At 35.3% G+C, this 19846-nt stretch overlaps 1 protein-coding gene across 29 annotated transcripts in view; it reads right to left on the reverse strand.

Moving 5' to 3' along the window:
- Positions 1 to 5044: 5044 nt before the first annotated feature.
- Positions 5045 to 19846, reverse strand: part of Crem (cAMP responsive element modulator) — a 78383-nt gene continuing 63581 nt past the window's right edge. For 10 of the 29 annotated variants that reach the window (XM_027928510.2, XM_027928509.3, XM_027928516.3 and 7 more), the window contains 3 exons: positions 18947 to 18982; positions 14555 to 14711; positions 9717 to 9871 (listed from right to left, as the gene is read on the reverse strand). In XM_027928510.2, the coding sequence (XP_027784311.1) occupies positions 9727 to 9871; positions 14555 to 14711; positions 18947 to 18982 (338 nt within the window). In that variant the 3' untranslated portion in view covers positions 9717 to 9726. Of the gene's footprint in view, positions 9460 to 9716; positions 9872 to 14554; positions 14712 to 18946; positions 18983 to 19846 lie in introns of those variants that run through there. The other 19 variants (XM_027928512.2, XM_027928508.2, XM_027928519.2 and 16 more) reach the window with 3 other exon arrangements.

Genomic DNA, 19846 nt, shown 5'->3' on the forward strand with positions numbered 1-19846 from the left:
ATCAAATCATTTTATCCATTATTAAGCAATAACAAAATCTCACACTACAATAATTTTCTAAACAAACTAGAAATTCATTCTTATAAAAATATTAACAGTAGGGGCTGGGGATGTGGCTCAAGCGGTAGCGCGCTCGCCTGGCATGCGTGCGGCCTGGGTGTGATCCTCAGCACCACATACAAACAAAGATGTTGTGTATGCCGAAAACTAAAAAATAAAACATTAAAAAATTCTCAGTCTCTCTCTCCCTCTCTCTCTCTCTCTCTCTCAAAAAAAAAATATTAACAGTATTTAAAACTAGTCATAGACTACTTAAACATTTTAGTTTTATAAACTTTGATTTTGTGACTTAATTCATATCTAAAAATGTACATTTTACATTCTTCTATTTCCTCAGCATTATTAAGGTTGAACTGACAAATATTTAAAAATGTACATTTTTAAGTGCGGTTTTTAAAAATTTCACTCTAAAAATTTTTCAATCTAGTTCCCTTTCCATTAGAAAAAAATGAATCAGTAAAACTTTTCAAATAACTAGTTAATATGGAAAAATCTTCTAAAAGGAGCATCATCTCTCCCTTCTTCATTTTAGTTCTTTTAAGAACATTAAAAACAATAAATCAGATTGTCGGAGGATAACCCTTCTAATAAACATTGAAAACCACACCCTTTTCTGGGCCAGTGATACTTTCTTCTAGTCAAAGTTTAAGCAAATTTATAAATAATTTCAAACGATATTTTCCCACATAAAGTCTTCAGGTGTCAAAATCTGAATCTAGGTTCCCAACATCAAAGTAGGTACCCCAACCTTCATCACAGGGGCACTTTCAGCCTAAAGCCTTTTTCTTCTGAATTCGGATTAACATTATAATCCTTAGAATGGATTATAAATAATGTGGAAACACTGTGAAATATAATTTCTTGGATTAATGACTTGATTACTGACAATCTTTTAGAAACTGTGCTTACAGAGACAAGAAAAATTAAACATCAATGAAATGTTACTTATATTAACACTTTTCTGAAATTGAACAGTCTATTTCTTCACAGCATTACCAAAAGTCAAGGTCAAAGTGGAGAAAACAGGTTCAGCAGGGTGGCGTGACCTGGCCAAAGTGACAGGTCTCCTGGCTCTCAGTCTTGAGTCCTTGATTAGAAAATGCAGGCATTATTCATGCACCTCTTACACTGCCTGCACCATTGGTTTTGGTTGTTTTGTTTCTGTAGTTCTTTTTATCTAGAATAAATTTTCTTTTTCTTTTTTTGAGATGGGGTCTTGCTAAGTTGTCTAGGCTGGTGTGGCCTCCAACTTTCAATTCTCCTTCCTCAGTATCCCAAGAAGCTAGGACTACAGCATGGTTCACCCTGCCAGGACCAGAATGGATTTTTTAAAATAGATAATCTTCCAGTACCACAAAAACAAAAAAGATAACCAGTTCAACACATGGATGTGTGCCTTGTAGTGCCACTACTCAGGAAGCTAAGGCTAGAGGATAACTTGAGCCCAGGGGTACAAGGCCAATCTGGACAACATAATGAGACCCCCATCTCAACAGATAATAGATAGACAACCACTGATTGGCTTGCTTTAAAGTCAAAACCATGAGACAGTGATTATTTGAATACTATCTGCTCTGGAATAGTACTCGAGTAATTAATTATAGTGAAAATCCCTTAAGACTAAAAACTACACAGTGAATCTTAATGTGCTTTGGTTAACAAGTCTATGCCAGCTGTCCAAGTATCCTTATAGATTTTCTGCAAAGCCTCTGCAACAACTCCATTTTCTTAACTTTCCATCATTGCATGGGGGCTCTCTATTCCTAAGCACCCTCTTATGCTAACACCCCATCTACTCCCCCAACTGCCACCATCTTGTATTTCTGAAGTAACAGAATTCCACCATTTAATTTCTAGCCATGTTTCTTAACTAGGAAGGCTAATGGGTCAGGCATGTTATATACCCATGTATAATACCTATCAAGGTGTCAACTCCAGCAAAATCCCTGGTTTACATGAATTTAGACATTGCAATGAGAGAATAAGTGAAGCCATTTAAATAATACAGACCTATAAATGCCTGGAAAAAAATCATATTGCTTACAAACATCAACCTTCATGGCATCACATGTATTTTAACATTTGCTTGTCGTGAGGAAAAGATAGTAAAACTCTTGACAAGAGATATATGCAGGTATGTGTATTTATTTTTAAGCAAATTAATATTGACATGGATTGGTTCTCTAAAATCTGAAAATTTTAATATTGTATTATTCTTAAGGCTCAAAGCTTGATCACCAATGCAGCAGTATTCAAAGGTAGAGCCTTCCAAAAGGTGATTAGAACAAGAGAGCTTTCCAAGGCATCATTGGATTGATTAATAATTTAAGTAGACTCTTGGGAGGCAGAGGAAACTACAGGAGGTGGGGTCGATTTGAAGGGAGTGGGTCCTTGGAGACAGGCCGTTGAGGACCATATCTTGTCCCCCCATCCCTTCCTCTCTCTCTCTCTCTCTCTCCTTCCTGGCTGTCATAAGCTGAGCAGCTTTACTCTACATGCCCTTCCACCATGATGTTCTGCCTCACTTCAGGTGCAAAGAACTGGAGCCAGCTAGTCATGAACTGAAACTGTAAGCCAAAATAAATCTTTCCTTTTTTTTTTTTCTTTCCTTCTTAATAAATTATTTTTCTCTGGTACTTTGTCACAGCAACGAAAAGTTGACTAATGCATTTGGTTTCCTTGTTTATAAAATTAAAGGAGTAAATTTTACCTGTACAACTCCTTTTAGTTTTAAGATTTTATTTTAGTGAGTATCTTTGATATTTCAACAGCAAGTCCTTCAACTGTAAAGTCATTTTTGTGTGATCAGCATCAGGACTTTTTAAAACCAAGAGAAACTGACACATGCTTTTGTACATTTGAATAGGAAAGGTTTGGCATTTCTAAGTCTAACCACTTGGAAATCACAGAACTCATTCTCAGCAGCCACCATGTCCTTGAGGCATGGTCAGCAGGTACCTCTCCCATCATTTGCCTGCATCTGAATCTAGGCTCGGGGAGAGCCACCAGGACAGAAGCTACCAGTCAAGTTCTGCTCTTGGTCCTGTTCTCTATCAGCAGTATTGGGCAAATTACTTACCCTCTCCAAGCCTACTACCTTATCTATAAAGCACAGATAATAATAAAAGCACTAGCACCAACACCAGGGGGTTGTTATGAGAGTTAAATGTGCTAAGCCCCATATAGCATGCAAAGTGTTATGTGGCACAGGGTAAGTAAGCACTCACTAAATGGTAGCTGTGATTTTTTTTTTTTTAATTACCAGACTACATGGTGGTAGCATTCATCTAACCTAGTACACAGCTGAAGAAAGCCCATGAAAGTACCTGTAAAGTCAAAGTGTTGCCAGAGTCCTACATTCCAAGAAGCTGCCTCTTCCTCCTGGACTTGATCTTACTAATGTGGTCTCACTTTCTGACTTGAGGAAGTGAATGAACATACTCACTCCCACATTCCTTTCTAGAAGTTCCACATAAAGCTCTGAAGATGCAGCAACTTAAGGCAAAAGATGGCATGATCAATGATTTAGTTTATCTAGTTCACAGAAAAGAAAACTGTTTCAGTCAGGTTTTTTGTTGCTATGACCAAAGACCCAACAAGAACAATTAGAGGAGGAAAAATGTATATGGTACTCACAGTTTCAGAGGTCTCAGTCCACGACAGCCAATTCCATTGCTCTGGGTTAGACGTGAAGCAGATCATGGTGGAAGGGTGTGGAGGAGGATAGCAGCTCAGGACATGACAATCAGGAAGCAGAGAGAAACTAAACTAGGATCATCAGAGACAAAATATATGCCTCAAAGGCCCATCCCCAGCAACCCACCTCCTCCAGCCATACCCTAATTCTGCCTCTAGTTAATCACTATCAGCAGATTAATGCACTGATTAGGTTAAAGCTGTCAATCATTTCACCTCTGAACTTTCTTGCATTGTCATACACATGGGCTTTTGGGAGACACCTCATATCTAAATCATAACAAAACCCATAACAAATGGTTAGCGCCCCCCTCCCAGGTGGGAGATGTGGAATCAGAGATGGGAGATTTGCTTTTCACTACATAGCTGTCATCTCTTTTAAATTTTGAACCTCAAGGTGTTCTACATATATTAAAAAATAAAATATTTCGGTTGTGCATAGTGGCATATTCCTGTAATATCAGCTACCTGGGAGGTTGAGGAAGGAGGATTGGAATTTGGAAGCTGGTCTGGGCAACATAGTGAGACCCTGTCTCAAAATTTAAAAGTAAAAAGTAATGGGGGTATAGATCAGTAGCGGAGCCCTTGCCGAGCATGGGCAAGACCCTAGGATCAATCCCCAGTACTGCAAATATAAATTAATTAGATTATTAACTAATTAAAAAAATATTTTAGTTGTAGATGGACACAATATTTTTATTTTATTCATTTTTTTTTAATGTGGTGCTGAGGATTGAACACAGTGCCTCACACATGCTAAACGAGTGCTCTACCACTGAGCCACAACCCTAGTCCCTAATTTTTTTAAATAACTGTATTTTAAGAAATTATGCCTTCCTTTTTGAGAGTTGGGGAGTTGTCAGGCAAACTTCATACACACTGCAGAGCATCTCTGTATGCCTTTTGCTGTTGTTTTACCGAGAACTGTCACAACTGGGTGTCCACAACTGTAGGGTATGAGTGCAAGTTAGGAGAGGACAGAAAAGGAAAGAGGGAAAGTCTTTGGGGCCTAGGATTACTCAGGATTAGGCAGGTTTCCTCACAAAGGAACTAAAGGACTCCTATAGTACATTTGGAGGAGGGGTGCATAGTAATCCCAAATCTTGCTACTATGTTATAACCCAGAAAAGAGGGAAAATGAACTCACATGTATGAGAGTGTGTGTGCGCCTATGCACCATCCAAATAACTCATGGGGCTCAACCTTTCATTGCTGTTTCTTAAAGTATTTTCAATAAAGAAAAATTCTGAAAAAACTCTTGTCTCCTGTTGAAAGACTGGTTCAGAAGTAACCAGGGTTCATTTTATTTGAGTAAGTACAATCTAGTACAACAATGCACTAGTACAATAAGTTTTCTCCCTGATTCATCATTGTCCAACCCTGATGGAATTATGCAAGTCTGGTCCTGAATGACCCCGAAAAGAAATATCTTAAATATCATTATAAGCTACCACATAATACCCCATGGCAATATGGATCTCTGAAGAATTAATAGTAGAGTATTAAAAATCTTTGTGGGGGTTGGGAATGTAGCTCAGTGGTAGAGCATTTGCCGACCATGTGAAAGGCCCTGTGTTTAAGCCCCAGGACTGCAAAAGAAAAAAAAAAAAGTTTTGTGTGAAAAATGCATTTAAAATCCTGAAATATACAAATATGAAATGCACTTATGAGAAAATGGCTTATATATAGAAAAAAGCTACCCATGAAGTATGAAGATTAAAATATCTGTGCTTGAGTCATTCAGAACCATATTTATGTCTTTCAGATTGACCTTAGAAAGGGCAACGCATATTGAAGTTTCTGAAAACCAGGATAGGATACAAGACAGTAAAACAGAATGAAACTCATGACCATAAAACAGAATGAAAGTCATATCTTCATGGTTAGCCACCTGGTGACAGCTCTGCTTGCTTCACACATGTCAAAACTGCTAAATTATTTTTGGTGTACACTTGAAAAAGTGTGTTGGTTTCTCAAGTCATTATGAAACCAACCATTTTTTTTTTTTCGGGGGGGGGGGTGTGGTTTCAAGGTTTACTTTTAGGCCTATAGGAGACAGCATGCACTGAATGTCAGAAGAGTATGTAAAGAAAATTGAGAAGCATGTCTGAGAAAGAAATGAGTCATTAGACATTAAAACAGTTGCCATCAACTCAAAGTATGCCACTTATGCTAAATGTTCTCAATTTGGGGCAAGGATAGTGGTCACACACATTTATATACTAATATACATGCATTTCCTTTATTCTCCCATCATGTAATATTTAGCATCATGAAGTACCTAGTTAAACATGACAAACAAGTGATGTAATCCCATGACCCAGGATCAGTAATTTCTGTATCCCACAGTCCAGATTCTGAAACTTTTAGGATTAAGAAAAGACAACAAATGCAGTGACAGCCCTGGATTCTAAGCAACAGTGATGTACAGGATGTAAATATTCGTGTAGATTCCAACTTACTGTTCACTTGCTTCCCTGACAGGCTGTAGGCAATATCTGTTGTAAAGCTGAATGGAGAGCTATCAAATAGGACTATTTTGGTAACAAAATCCTGGTTTCAGGAACAAATTGGATGAGAAAGAATAAAAATTTCCTCTGCATCTTTCAGAGCTTGGCTTGAGCCCCAGCCCTCTCACAAGCTGTTCCTGACTTCCTGAATGGTTTAAGCACTCACTCATCTCCACATCAGATATTGCCAGTTGCCCACACACAATTCTTCCAGAACCCCAATTTTATTTAACATTGACGGCCATATGCTTTCCCAAAGCCTGGAACTTTCCTCAGCTCTAGGAGTGGAATCTTCATTAGCAACCCAGTGCTTTTAATTCTATTCTTCTTGCCAGTGATTGGTTAAGAAACAAAGATATCATGAAAGTCTGGCCTAGGAGATTAAGAGGGAGTGTGCTGCTGAGGAACTTATGGAGAGGTGTCCAGAAGCAAACAAACAAATAAGGGAGGGGTGGCTATGTTTTCCATCTTTTACTGCCTGAAACTGTGGCGGCAATATGAGGACTGAGGGAATCAGTGACTAGAGAAAGATGAATCTGGCCTTGATATGTCACAGAACTAAGCAACCTTGATATCTCCTACCTGTGGACTCCTCATTTTGTAAGGTCATAAAATTCCTCTTGCCTCAATCCTTATTTGGTAGAATAGGACTTGCACTTATAGACTTTCAGTAACTGTTTCAGGCACGATATAAATTACAGAGAAATCTCTCCATTGGAAAGTTCAGAGGATGGAGATGTTCTGCTTAATTAAAATTTTTGTGGTGGTATGCTACAGCGAAGCACCTTCTCACTTACTAAAGCCAATTGTTATAATAAGGGGGACTTTTGTTACTTGTGACCTCAAGTAATTGAGCATATTCCCCTTCTACTGAAGTAACAGAGTGCACACGTGCACATACATTTCTTGCTCTCTTTTTGTAGTAGTTAGGATTGAATTGGGGTGCTCTACCATTGAGCTACATCCCCAGCCTTTTTTTCTTAATTGAGAAAGGTTTCACTCATCTGCCCAGACTGGCCTTGAACTTGTAATCTTCCTGCCTCAGTCTCCTAATCACTGACATTACAGGTGTGCTCTCTCTTTCTTATGAAACTAACTCTTGTGTGAGTACTAACTTTACTTTGCTTCCCCTTCATCCCCCTCACCCCACCCCAAATCCAAGCATCACGTGTTCTGTATTCCCACTCTGGAATACCTTCTTCCCCAGCCCCATCAATCATCTCAGGGCCTGGTTCCAAATGGACCTCCTACATGAAGTTTCTTATTTAATCCCTGCCTACATCTTCCCCTAATTTTAACACAGCATTTACTGCTTCTAACTCTGCACATCTTGTCTGCTGAGTCCTGTGCCTTCCTCTCCATGTCTACCACTCCAAGCACACAACTGATTTGTAATGACTGACTGAGTTAAGTGCAAATAATCATTTCCTTTCACCTAAAGCTTGGGGTTTTCCTTTCCTTTTTATTTCTACATCTTCTTTCCTCATCTTACTTCTCTATAGAAGAAAGACCAAAAGAAATTCAAGCTCAGGCTCTGCAATAAGTATTTTAAAACAAAGCCAAGAATAGCACTCCCTACCTTCTGGAAGTTACAGATAAGAGAAAGAATGATGATGATATGGGGGCAGCAGCAGTTGGAACTTTAGGAACGACCTCCTGTTTTTTTGTACCTCCCTATACCCACTGTCAGTTCTGCTACTAAAGGTGGGGGGTCCTCAACAAGTCTGAAGTTACAGTAGAAAATACAGTAGAGTGTAGTACACAGTCCACATTCAGTACTGTTGGTGAATGTTGCATGGTTAGGGTGTTGAGCCTAGGCCTTGAAGCTCTTTACTATAAAAGTAAGATGAACTGTGGATACCAGTAGCAACATTGCTGTCTCAGTTGTAAGGAACTTCATCTGAATATAATGACGGAAGAATATTTGATGTGATATGGACTTCAAGCTGTTTTGAAATGAAAAATAAAATCTCGGATTGTTTTTGGTTTTATTTCAAAATGCCTGCAGATGATGGCCATCAGCAGATCTCCAGACCATCTAACAGGAAGGGCCAGTCCACCCCAAAGGCTGGCCTCTGGTCGTTCTGCTCTGTTCTTCTGTACAAATCTCTGGGACCATCCTTTTTATCATTTATTTAGCAGGACTAGGATTGCATCTCAGAGCCCTACACATGCTAGGCAAGCATCTACCACTGAGCCACATCCCCAGCCCTGGGGTCCTAGGACCCTTAGATGAGATGGCAAAAGGAGCATTTGCAAGGATCATGACCCAGTGAAGGAACCAGCTCATACCCTTGAATGTATGCAATCCAATTCTAATAGGCTTTAACTCCTTCTAGATATTAAAAATATCTTGTCACTTTCATTGGATAATATCAAACCAACACTAAGAACTTCTAAAAGATAATTTATATTACACAATAGAGTAAAAAACTGTAATATATGTTCAGAAATTTAAATAAGCACCAAATACTACAAAGTGCAACCAACATGGTTCTATTAAAACTGTCTTCAACTATAGCATTCAAGGACAGCTGTATAATATTTTCTTTACAAAGTGACTAATACAAAAATCTGCCAAAAATTCATTTCTAGGCTATTCTTCTCATATAGGCATGTCATTAGATATACTTTCTTTCAATTCTTTCCTGAGGTATTTTTGTGGTTTAACTTTATTTTACTGCTGGATGCATTTGATCATCCTTTCCTAAAATGATTTTAAAGACCTGCAAAAAGTTTTATTACATAGGACACTATTCATGACACAGAGATTGGGAACTGCAAATATGTAGCATTGGAACAAGTCTTACAAATATTTCATTTTAAGAATTTGTTACATACATTTTTTACAGTTTGTCTCTTTTTAAAAAAATTGAAGTTATACCTAAGAGTTAACTACGTACAGGGAAGCATTTTAGGAATGTTAGAGATTAGAACGTAAGATGAATGATACAAAGGAAAAAAGCCATAATTCTTGCCGGCTATATATTGTATTGCCTTCAAAAGCAACTGTACATGTTGTAATCAGTTCATAGTTAAATATTTCTACTAATCTGTTTTGGGAGAGCAAATGTCTTTCAAGGTTTCAAGTTCCTCTATAAGCTTCTTATTCTGCACTTCCAGCACTGCAACTCGACTCTCCAGACACTTTACATATTCTTTCTTTCGACGTCGACATTCTTTAGCAGCTTCCCTGGAAAAAGTAGAAGCAAAGGGCAAACAAAACATTTTTTGCATGCTATTGACAAACAGATTGAAGTAAGCTTGGTAAATGTGAACACAGTTGCACTCCAAATCCTGGAACAATATTCCCAATTCAATTTCAAACACTAAGCCAAACTGGATTCTTAGTTAAGGGTCACATATGTCCCTTCCACAAGTCCACATGGCAATTAGTAGAACTGGTGCAACGCCTGCCTTGATTAGAGTTTAGAATAAACAAGGTCCAAGTCAAAGACAGTTACTCTGCTTTATGGCAATAAAGATCTTTGAGGGCCTTGAGTTCCTCAATGAGGGTCTTGTTTTGGTTTTCAAGCACAGCCACACGATTTTCAAGACATTTGACATATTCTTTCTTCTTCCTGCGACACTCCCGGGCAGCTTCCCTGGAACCAACACAAGGCAAATGACTACAGGAACAACCTCCCAGTACAATCCAGAGTGGCTCAATGACTTGTGCCCCCCAAAATCAATAGCCAATCAAACCTAGGAAAAATTTGTACAAAGCCACACAACAAATGGAACCAAGCACATGCCTTTTTGTAAGACAACAGGAACAACTTGAGAGCACGATCAATTTGCCCAATTGGTGTTTTCTTAGGACACACTTTCCATGATAACAATGACCAGAACTGTGTTCAGTAAACTACACAATAGGACCACATTCCCAAGTGGAATATCAACAAAAACATTTATAGATCCTTTTGATCCTCTTAATTATTTTTTGTCTGCCAAAAGCTACACATATTCCATCACAATGAATACATTTTATTTGGTCAAAATGATTAGAAGAATTGTTCCTCAGAAACCTTAAATGTCAATATTGAAGATCTTTGTCAAATTTCAATAAAACAAGATTATTCATGACTGAAAAAAAATTTTTTTTTTTTTTTTGGCTAGAAAACACAACATGGATAAATTACAACAATAAATAAGACATGTGCATTTTTATAAAACAAAATAAAAAGGACACTTTCTGAAAATTAAAAAAGGAAAAACAGAGTTACATAATGCAACACTCAATAATTCAGGCAATTTAAATGCACAAATGTGAAAACACCACAATTGAAATTATGGAAAAGGAAGCTACTGAATAATTCAAAAGTGCATTTTGAGACTGTTCTCTACTCACATGCATTTAATATGCAATACACTGAATTTTAAAGCACTATAAGCATGCCCAAAGGAAAGAACAAACCAGCAGCCAAAGCAACAACCACCAATAAATAGATGAGTTAGTCATTTTCATGCATAATTCCACTAAAAAACAATGTGCTTTCTCTCTCTTTTTTTTTTTCCAGGGTGGGAGGGGACAGCAACTATTTCACTTAAATCTTCACAGAAGCTCTCTGACAACAGCTTTATTTTAGAGTATTCAATTCCAGAAAAACTGCCATATATTATCATTATCCTATACTTTAATAAAAGTAATGTTATGTGTCTAAATACTAGTTACTGTAATACCAATTAGCATTGCTGCAATCCTGAACTAAATGACGCATACAACGCCTTTGATCAATTGTTCTATTTTTAGGATAGCTGACTCTTAAAAACTGGATATGTGTTTTCTCTATGGGAGGACAAGAGTTAGCAGAAAAGAAACTTTGAAAACCCAATAAACTGCAGGAAAAGAACAAACAACCCTTACTTCCTAGCCAAGAACAATGCACTCACCCTGTGAACTCACAAAGTTCTGGACTTCTCAACTGGTTAATGAGAAAATAAAAAATGTAGAAGTGAATTGAACCTGATAAAATAGTGATTGATTTAATATAAATGATGCACAGGGAAAAGTTAAGAATAAATCCAAACACACTTTCAAATTGCCAGTTTGGTAATATAATTCAACTCTCTTCCACAAAGTCACTAAAATTCATTTGTGAATACCAAGGTTTTCATTATTAGATCATTAAATTCTGGGTCTAGAAGGAAGATAACATTCTATACAGCAACTTACCATTAAATGAAAATTAAAGAGCAATATAGTGAGGTATTTAATTTTTAAAATTTTATTTACCAAGCTGCTGATTGTAAATATCCATATTTCATATTTTACATTTGTGTGTGTGTATGTGTGTTACTAGGGTAAAAATGTTCTAAGCTAAAGCTTTAAATGATCACACCAGTGGATGGTACATTCCTAAATACTTTTAGCTATGGAAAACACCTGTTTCTTCTATTAATAGTTAGCTCAGTTCACAGGCCTTGTATTTAACTGGATCTATCCTCAGCATGGAGATGGAATGACATGGCAAAGTGGAAAGGCTGATAAGGCTATAAAGAATTAAAACTGATGCGCTATTGCTAGAAATATAATTAGAAATATAATTAAATATCTTCTATAGATGCCATCAAGGAATAAAAAGAGAGAATATATATAAGGGATCTTTCATGTTAATTATGAAACCTACCTACTTTCCATGAAGTCAAATATGAAGCTTACATTGAGGGCCTTTTGAGGTGACCCTGGTGTTAGGGTAGTAGACAACTCTTGCCTAAAGACTGTCTGATTGCATATCCTGGTTCTTAGGCTATGTGACCTTGGCCAATTTATTACTTAAACTCTCCAAACCTCAGTTCCTCATCTGTAAAGTGGAAATAATAACCAGACCCTTTATCTTAAAGAAATTATGTGAAAGTTAAAGAAACAGTAGGAATAAAGTACTTGAAATCAGCTAAATAGATATTGAGCCACCTAATAGCCCTTTGTCAGCTGCTTTTCTTTGTGTTGCTCTGAAATTGAGATTTAGAAAGCTAAAATAAACATTCTTCATAATCCCTTATAGTTAGGGACTAGAAACCTATTTCTAATCAATGAAATGTAGGTGAAAGTTTTTGGGAGGTTTTCAGAAGGGGCAGATTCAGCTAGCCCCAATTTTTGGCTCTAGCCATTCTCCTTTCTTCCCATCTAATGCAATGCCTCGAAGTGCAGCAGTCATATTGTGATCCTAAGAGCAAGTTGTATATGCTGAAGATGACAGGGCAGGGAGGACACTCCTGAGGCTTAGTTCTGGCTGTACATACCTCTTGATCTGCTATATAGGATCAAAAAAAAAATCACTTAAAAGTTTAAGCCTCCAGTTCCCTTGGTTATTTGCAGTCCAAACACAAATCAATCAGTTATTATTTATTAGATGTTTTTTAATACAAATTTTGTAATTTTCTCCCCTCAGGGAGATTTCATGAATATGTAGGTAGTTGTGTGGCACATTTATAGGAAACCACTGCCTAATATTTTATTTTTCACATTGGCATTTCTATTGAGAAATTTCTGAAATAAAAAATAAGGATAGAGAATAATTGCAAAAGGGAAATAAGACTATTTCTGTGTTTTATTTTCTTTGGGTAAAATGAGACATCAATGAACAATTTTATAGTTTGCATTAATAGTGTACTTCACATTTCTAAACTGACCTTCATAATGTATATTCTATGACCACAGAAGCAATTATATTCAGAGCTCCTGAAATCTCAGAAAATTCATAAAAATATCCACATTTCTCCATCAGATCAAAGTTGAGTTGTTTTAAGTTTTACTTTGTTTTTGTGGGGCTGGGGATTGAACCCAGGGCCATATGCACTCGAGGCAAGCATTCTACTAACTGAGCTATATCCCCAGCCCAAATTTGAGGTTTTTGTTTTATTTGAAATGGGGTCTTGGTATGTTGCCTAGGCTGGTCTTGAACTCTATGTGCTCAGTCTCCCAAGATGCTAATACTACAGGAATGCACCATCCTGCCAAGCTTAAGCATCTATGATAATAGGACTGCCATAAAACAACTGTGATGCTGTGTGAGCCCCACCCATTCAGCCCCTAGATTTCTCAGCAAAGAGCTGACAGTGAAAAGCAGGAACCTAGCATGACTTAGTAAACCTGGAACAACCACTGACAAAGATGAATATACCTTACTGACCTTATCCCTGGTATCTATCTGTTGAGTTCTCCAGTGTACAAAACTCTATCTAATGATTTGTGAAGCTAATAAGTTTGGGAAGAAGTAGCCAATTCAACGATTCTCATAATATATCAAATCATATCATTTAAAAGACCACAAAAATAAAGTAAATATAGCTACATCTAGTTCACACGGTTACAAAGGACAGTGATAAACTCAAAACTGAATTTTAGGGATCCAGAGGCCACAATTTGTAGGTTAATCAGGATGATTAAGACCACCTTGCAGTCTTGATCGGTTGCAAGCAGATGATGCCATCTGATGCTTTGTTTTCTTAAAATAAGGACATTATTTAACACTTAGTAAGAGGTGACAAGAAATTGTACAAGGAAACTCTTGTACAATTCTGTTTATTTTGGAAATCAAATTAATATGTGCCATTCTTCAAAATAAGAACTAAAACAAAAAATAATATTCAAGTTAAAATAAATTTTTGTTTAAGATTAAATTAAAACTTTTTTGGGGAAAACAGCATTTGATTATATACTGATTTTTAAAAAATATAATTACAGAGACAACAAGCAAGAATATGTGAGAGAAAAATGAAAGAATAGACTGGAAACATACATACTGTAATGTTAGGAGGTATCTCTAAGTGGCGAAGCCATGGATTATTCTAATTATTTTTCTTATTTTGTATGTGTACTTGAGTAGAATTTGTCAAAATAGCACATATTTTGTTGTAATAATGAAAACCAAAGTTAGAAATAGCTGAAAGGATTAAAATTTCAAACATGCTTTATAATTCTTAAATTTATTGTGCTAATAAAGAGTTAAAAAATTATACTTATAATACTGCCTCACAAAGTAAAAGCCATATACAAATGAAATTTTATTTATAATGAAATCTTTTTTTTTTAAGTAATGTATCTTTTGAACATCACCATTATAACACATTGGGATGTACCTTCTAATGAGATAGTTTAATGGCTAGGTACTCTTAACTAGAAGACATTCTAGTTATCATTACATGCAGAGCACAAACCCACACACAATGCACATAACACTTAACTAGGGAGAAAGAGCTTAGGAAAAGTTTAATTTTTTTAAAACCCCACAGTAAAAAATTATGTGTCCTATAAGAGAGTTCTGATTTCTGGTGAAACAGCTTACCTGTTTTTCATTAGCCTCAGCTCTCGTTTACGTGTTGCTTCTTCTGCTAGTTGCTGGGGACTGTGCAAACTTCCTGGTGAGGCAGCCATCACTACGCCCTGTGGCAAAGCTGTAGTAGGAGCTCGGATCTGATAAGTGGGCATGTCACCTGTGGCAGCTGCAATGAAATAAAATATAGCAAGTTTATATAAACAATTCACAAGTTGATATTTTATATAAAATTAATCTGAAAACAACATACTTTTTATATGTCACTAGAGATGATCTTTTAATGTTAAAGATAATTACTCTGAGTATTACAGGGATCTTAAATAGCAAAGATCTCCTTCAGCATTTATAGAACTATGATATGAATATTTCAACTCTGACTACATTTAAGGTAGAACAATGTCCTAATGCATTTTAGACAAGTTTTTATCAAAGCTTTTTAACTACATTTCATTTAGCCTAAAATCAGTAGTGTGTTGATAAAATATTTAAGAAACAGTTCTCTAGGGATTGGGGAGAGAAAGTCCTAATCTGTAGTGTTTGATGATTTCCATGATGGAAATACTTTCACAATGGCCAATGTCAAGATAGCAATATGACTTCACTGAATGTACAGTTGGGAAGAAACACAAATAAGTAGCACACCATACAGATAAAAATATGTAAATAATCTCAAGAGCACAGACAAAATTTATGAGAAATGGTGAGTTTTGAGTAGTGATGTTGCTTTTTAGTGTAATTCATTTGTATGAGTGTGTATGCATATATATTTAACTTTTAACAAGGGTTGCTTTAACAATCAATTCATAAAGATGCTGAAAGCATAAAATTGGCTATAGCTAGCCAGAAGGTGCTAGCTCTAGCACAGCACTACAAAAATTTTAATTAAGCAGAACATCTCCATCGCTTGAACATGCCAATGGAGAGATTTCTCTATACCTTCTATATCATGCCTGAAACAGTCACTAAAAGTCTATAAGTGCAAATCCTATTACCAGAAAATGATTGAGAAAAGGGAAGGAATCTAGCTCACTGAGGTTTTAGTTAAAAACAACAACCAAAAACAAATGAAAACCAACAAAGTTTTTCTTAAAAGTGTTCTACTCGGGATTTCTTTCTTTTTTTTTCTTTTTTAAGTAATATATTCCTAAGTATTCATACAAAAATTATTTTCTTAATATATAATATTTACTTAGTATTCAGATTGAATACTGAAAGAAAATTCTCAAAGTTTCCTTATTTATATTCAAAATAGTCTGTCAACTGCATTAAACACAGCTTCCTAGAAAAGACAGATGGATTTGAGTGATGAAATACATTTCTACCACCAACGCTTCAACTTTGAAAACATATGGTTCAGAGTCAATTTGATATTACAAAATATATACTCTCTCAAAGCTAAATGCAAAAAAAAAAAGTTTTAAAAAAGTTATTAAATCTTATAAAAATTGATCTGAACCAAATGCCATTCAAAAGGAAATATAGTATTTTCATAGTTTTAAAAAAGTATTATAACCATTGAGTAAGAACTGAAATTTTTTTCAATACAGGAATTTTTCACCTAAATAGAATACTATCTTTGAAAATAGACAAGCAGTTTTTAAAAATTAAAAATTAAATACTATTTTCTTTTATTTGGTGAATATTAGTTTTTCCCTTAGGACTTGAAGATTAAGAAACAGAATAAAACAAATGAAAAATGTGGCTTTGAGGGAAGATTATCTAAAGGTCTTCCCAGAATTAATAAAAATACTATTTTTAAGGTAGTACTTACTGCCTCTTCTTTTTATAATTTAAAAATAATGGCGATAAATAGTAACTGTGATAAATAATCATCAGCCAATTTCTATTACTAAACTTAGAAAAAGTCACATGTTTGTTTTGATGGCTATTCAAAACATTATATACAGATGCCTCATTAATTTTTATAGCTTTGAGATATTTAAGAAGAAAACCTCTGGTAAACTAACTTAAGATTTTTTTAAAAATCTCTTTTTTAGTTTTTGCTGGTGCATTATAATTATATGTAATAATGGAATCTTCATGCCATATTTAAACATGTACATAACATAATTTGCTCAGTCTCATTCCCCAGTAACTTTCCTTTCCCTCTCCTCCTCCCTCTTTCTGATCCATGAGATATATTCTACTAATCTCCCTATTATTATTTTTAAATGGATGCAACTGGAGAACATCATGCTGAGTGAATTAAGTCAGGCCCAGAAAGTCAAATGTCAATTTTTCCTCTCATGTGGAATCTAGAGAGGAAAAAAAGAAAAAGAATTTTAAAAGGGATTTCAGGAAAATAGAAGAGATTCCAATAGAGGAAGGAAATTAAGGGAGGAGGAGAAGGCATAGGCAAGTACTGGAGAATGAAATCTACCAAATTATGCTATGTCCATTGTAAAAATATACCACAGTGAATCCTGTGTGTGTGTATATATATATATATACACACACACACATATATATATATACACATATATACATATATACATTATATGCATAAAGTTTATATATATTATATACATAAAAGAAATTATAATGCACTGATTATTTAAACAGCTTGATCATAATGTCAGAGGAGATGCAGTGGAACATAGAATAATATAGTCCTCCCCTCTTTTCTCTTTACCCACATCCAAGGAAGAAGGTTATAGGATAATAAAAGCTTAAACAATGCAACAGCTGGAGGCTACAGGCTTTCTAAAATTGGAACAATAGCCAGTGAGGAATGAGAAATTTACATGTCACTGTGTTGACATGGGCAGGCAGCCTCAATGCAGGCCTAGTTCTAAGCTTGCTATTTCAAACAGTGCTCACAAAGAAGTGAAAACAAAAAACAACAAAAAAAGAAAACCCCTAATATAAGGGTGCATAAGGGTTTCTTATACTCTTTAGTTTTGTATACCTTTGCTACCTTCTGTAATATGAAGTTAGAACAGAATGCTTACATGAAATACAAAAGCTAAGAGTATCTACTAAAACAAACTTTTTTAAAAAATTGGGAAAAGGGATGGTGGATAGAAATACTTCACAGATGAAAATGGACATCAGGAATGGTTCCAAACAACTTTTGCCTGTTTTGAACAGCCACAGCCACCTTTGAAGAACCAAACTGGGCAGCATGAAGGATAGTGGCAATTCCAAGTGGAGTATTCCTAAAACATTTTGAAGTAATAGCTCAGGAAAAAAAAAAAAAAAAAAGATCACTTTAAAATAACAGAAGGGGATGATATTTCTGGATATATTAGTTTTGGGATGTTAGGTAAACAGGGTTTTATTATAATGTTCCAGATATGTTACATGTTAATTTTATTCTTGTTAAAATAGAGATTATAGTTTATTAGTTCAAGCCAGAAAGATGAATTAGTATAAATTAATAGGAATTAGAATAAATTTCTATAATAGCCTAAAGAATCTATATGATGGTATACTTTCAGAGGTCAAGGGATAAATTCCATATATTCAAATGTAATCTAATTAGTAAAGTATGTTAAAAAGATATGGGCAAAGAGACTTTCTTGTTTTTTCTGAAATAAGTTATGAAACAGTGTTAACCTTAGTAGGCTTTAGTTTCTGATGTTATGAATTCAGTGGTCATTTAAAGCAGATTAGAAACCAAGGATCACAGTTCAAAGAACCATCCTATACTCCATGATGACCATTTCTTATTCCTATTTTCTTATAAAGGCTGATTACTGTCCCTTATAACTAGTAAAAGTGTCCAAAATATTTTTTATTCTAGAATTTCATTTTTATTTCCAAAAATATAGAGGTCATCAGTAGGGCTTAAAAATTACAGTTGAAGATAGATAATATGATATTTATTTATACACTAATTTTCTCAGGCAAGTAAAAATATTCAGACAAGTCAGGGGCAGAATCTTTTTACCTTGGTGTGTCCTATAATCTGGCACAGTATTTGGCATATAATGGTTATTTCATGAGTTTATGTGTATACTACAAAGATGATTTTGAACTTCCTAGGGTGTTGTACAGGTATTTGGGATGATTAAAGTAAGTAGTCTTCCTTATAGACTTAATTATGATATTTAAATCTTTATCACTATGATATGGAAAGAGAGCAACAAGATATGTATTTATTCAAAGTGGCCTTTCTTGATAAAAAGCATTATTTCCTAAATCTTCCCTTAAATAAATCTAACGTGGCATTTTTTAGATGAAGAGGGTTTTAACTATAATGTATTTCCAACCATCTAACTCTTGAAATGAAAGAATTCTAGAGGGGTTGGTGTCAAGTATTTCATGGGAAAAGAAAATTTCTAGAACTCTCAATTCTGATCATTAACTTCATACCTCTATTTGCAAGCTTTAAACATGGTACAGCAGAAAAAAACATGGGATTTGGAGTCTGGGTTCTAGTCCAGCTCTGCCACTTACCAGCCATGTGACTTGGGGCAAGTTCAGTTTCCTCATCTGTAAAATGGGGATACATTATCTCATTTAATACTCACAATAAACCCTGTAATGTATGTCAAAGTGTCTAGCACAGTGCCTGGCACATGGTAGGCATTCAGCAAATGTTATTTCCCTTCTTCTTCCCTTCCTTAAATTCTGAAAGACAATGTTCCAAATTATGCTTATACTGTATTTTAGTTAAAAGGCTTATAACATCCTTAAATAAATTTCCCCTGGAGTTTCCCTTCTAACAAACCTGAGGAGTCAAAATATATGGTTCTTACTCCTTATTGTGCTTAAAAATATGCCTAAAAACTTTTTACATTTATAATACATTGTTATATCCCTTTAAACAACAAACTATTAAAAGATAACATAAAATGTCCCTTTCAGTGTATGTATATATATATATATAATCACTTAAGACAGAACCTCAAAAGTGGAGAATATCACAAATGACCAAATGATATACTCTTGTCAGATTGGTAAAAAGAAAACTAAAAAAACCCACAAGTCAGGGTAGAAAACAAAGAAATAAATAAGAAACCCAGCCAAATGCCTATCCTGATAGCTACCAAAGTGAAACAATCTGTCCAACTGTCCAGCTCCCAATATGATGGTGATTTTATTTGACTGTTTATTTGCTGAAGTATCCATAAGTACTAAGCATATTAACTGAAGGAAAACATCTTTATAGAGGAAGTTCCTACCTTTTATTCTAGAATTTCATTTTTATTTCCATGTGCCAGTAATTTTAAATACACCTAAGTAAGCAACAGAAGTAACTTAAAAGTCATAAGTGTAGGGGAGAGGGCTTTCCCTTTCTCCAGTAAGCTACTGGCATCTTCTCCACTTTTGTTCTTCAGTTCTCTCCCTTCCTAC

This window comes from Marmota flaviventris, chromosome 12 (assembly GCF_047511675.1).
Source record: "Marmota flaviventris isolate mMarFla1 chromosome 12, mMarFla1.hap1, whole genome shotgun sequence".
Classification (NCBI taxonomy): domain Eukaryota; kingdom Metazoa; phylum Chordata; class Mammalia; order Rodentia; family Sciuridae; genus Marmota; species Marmota flaviventris.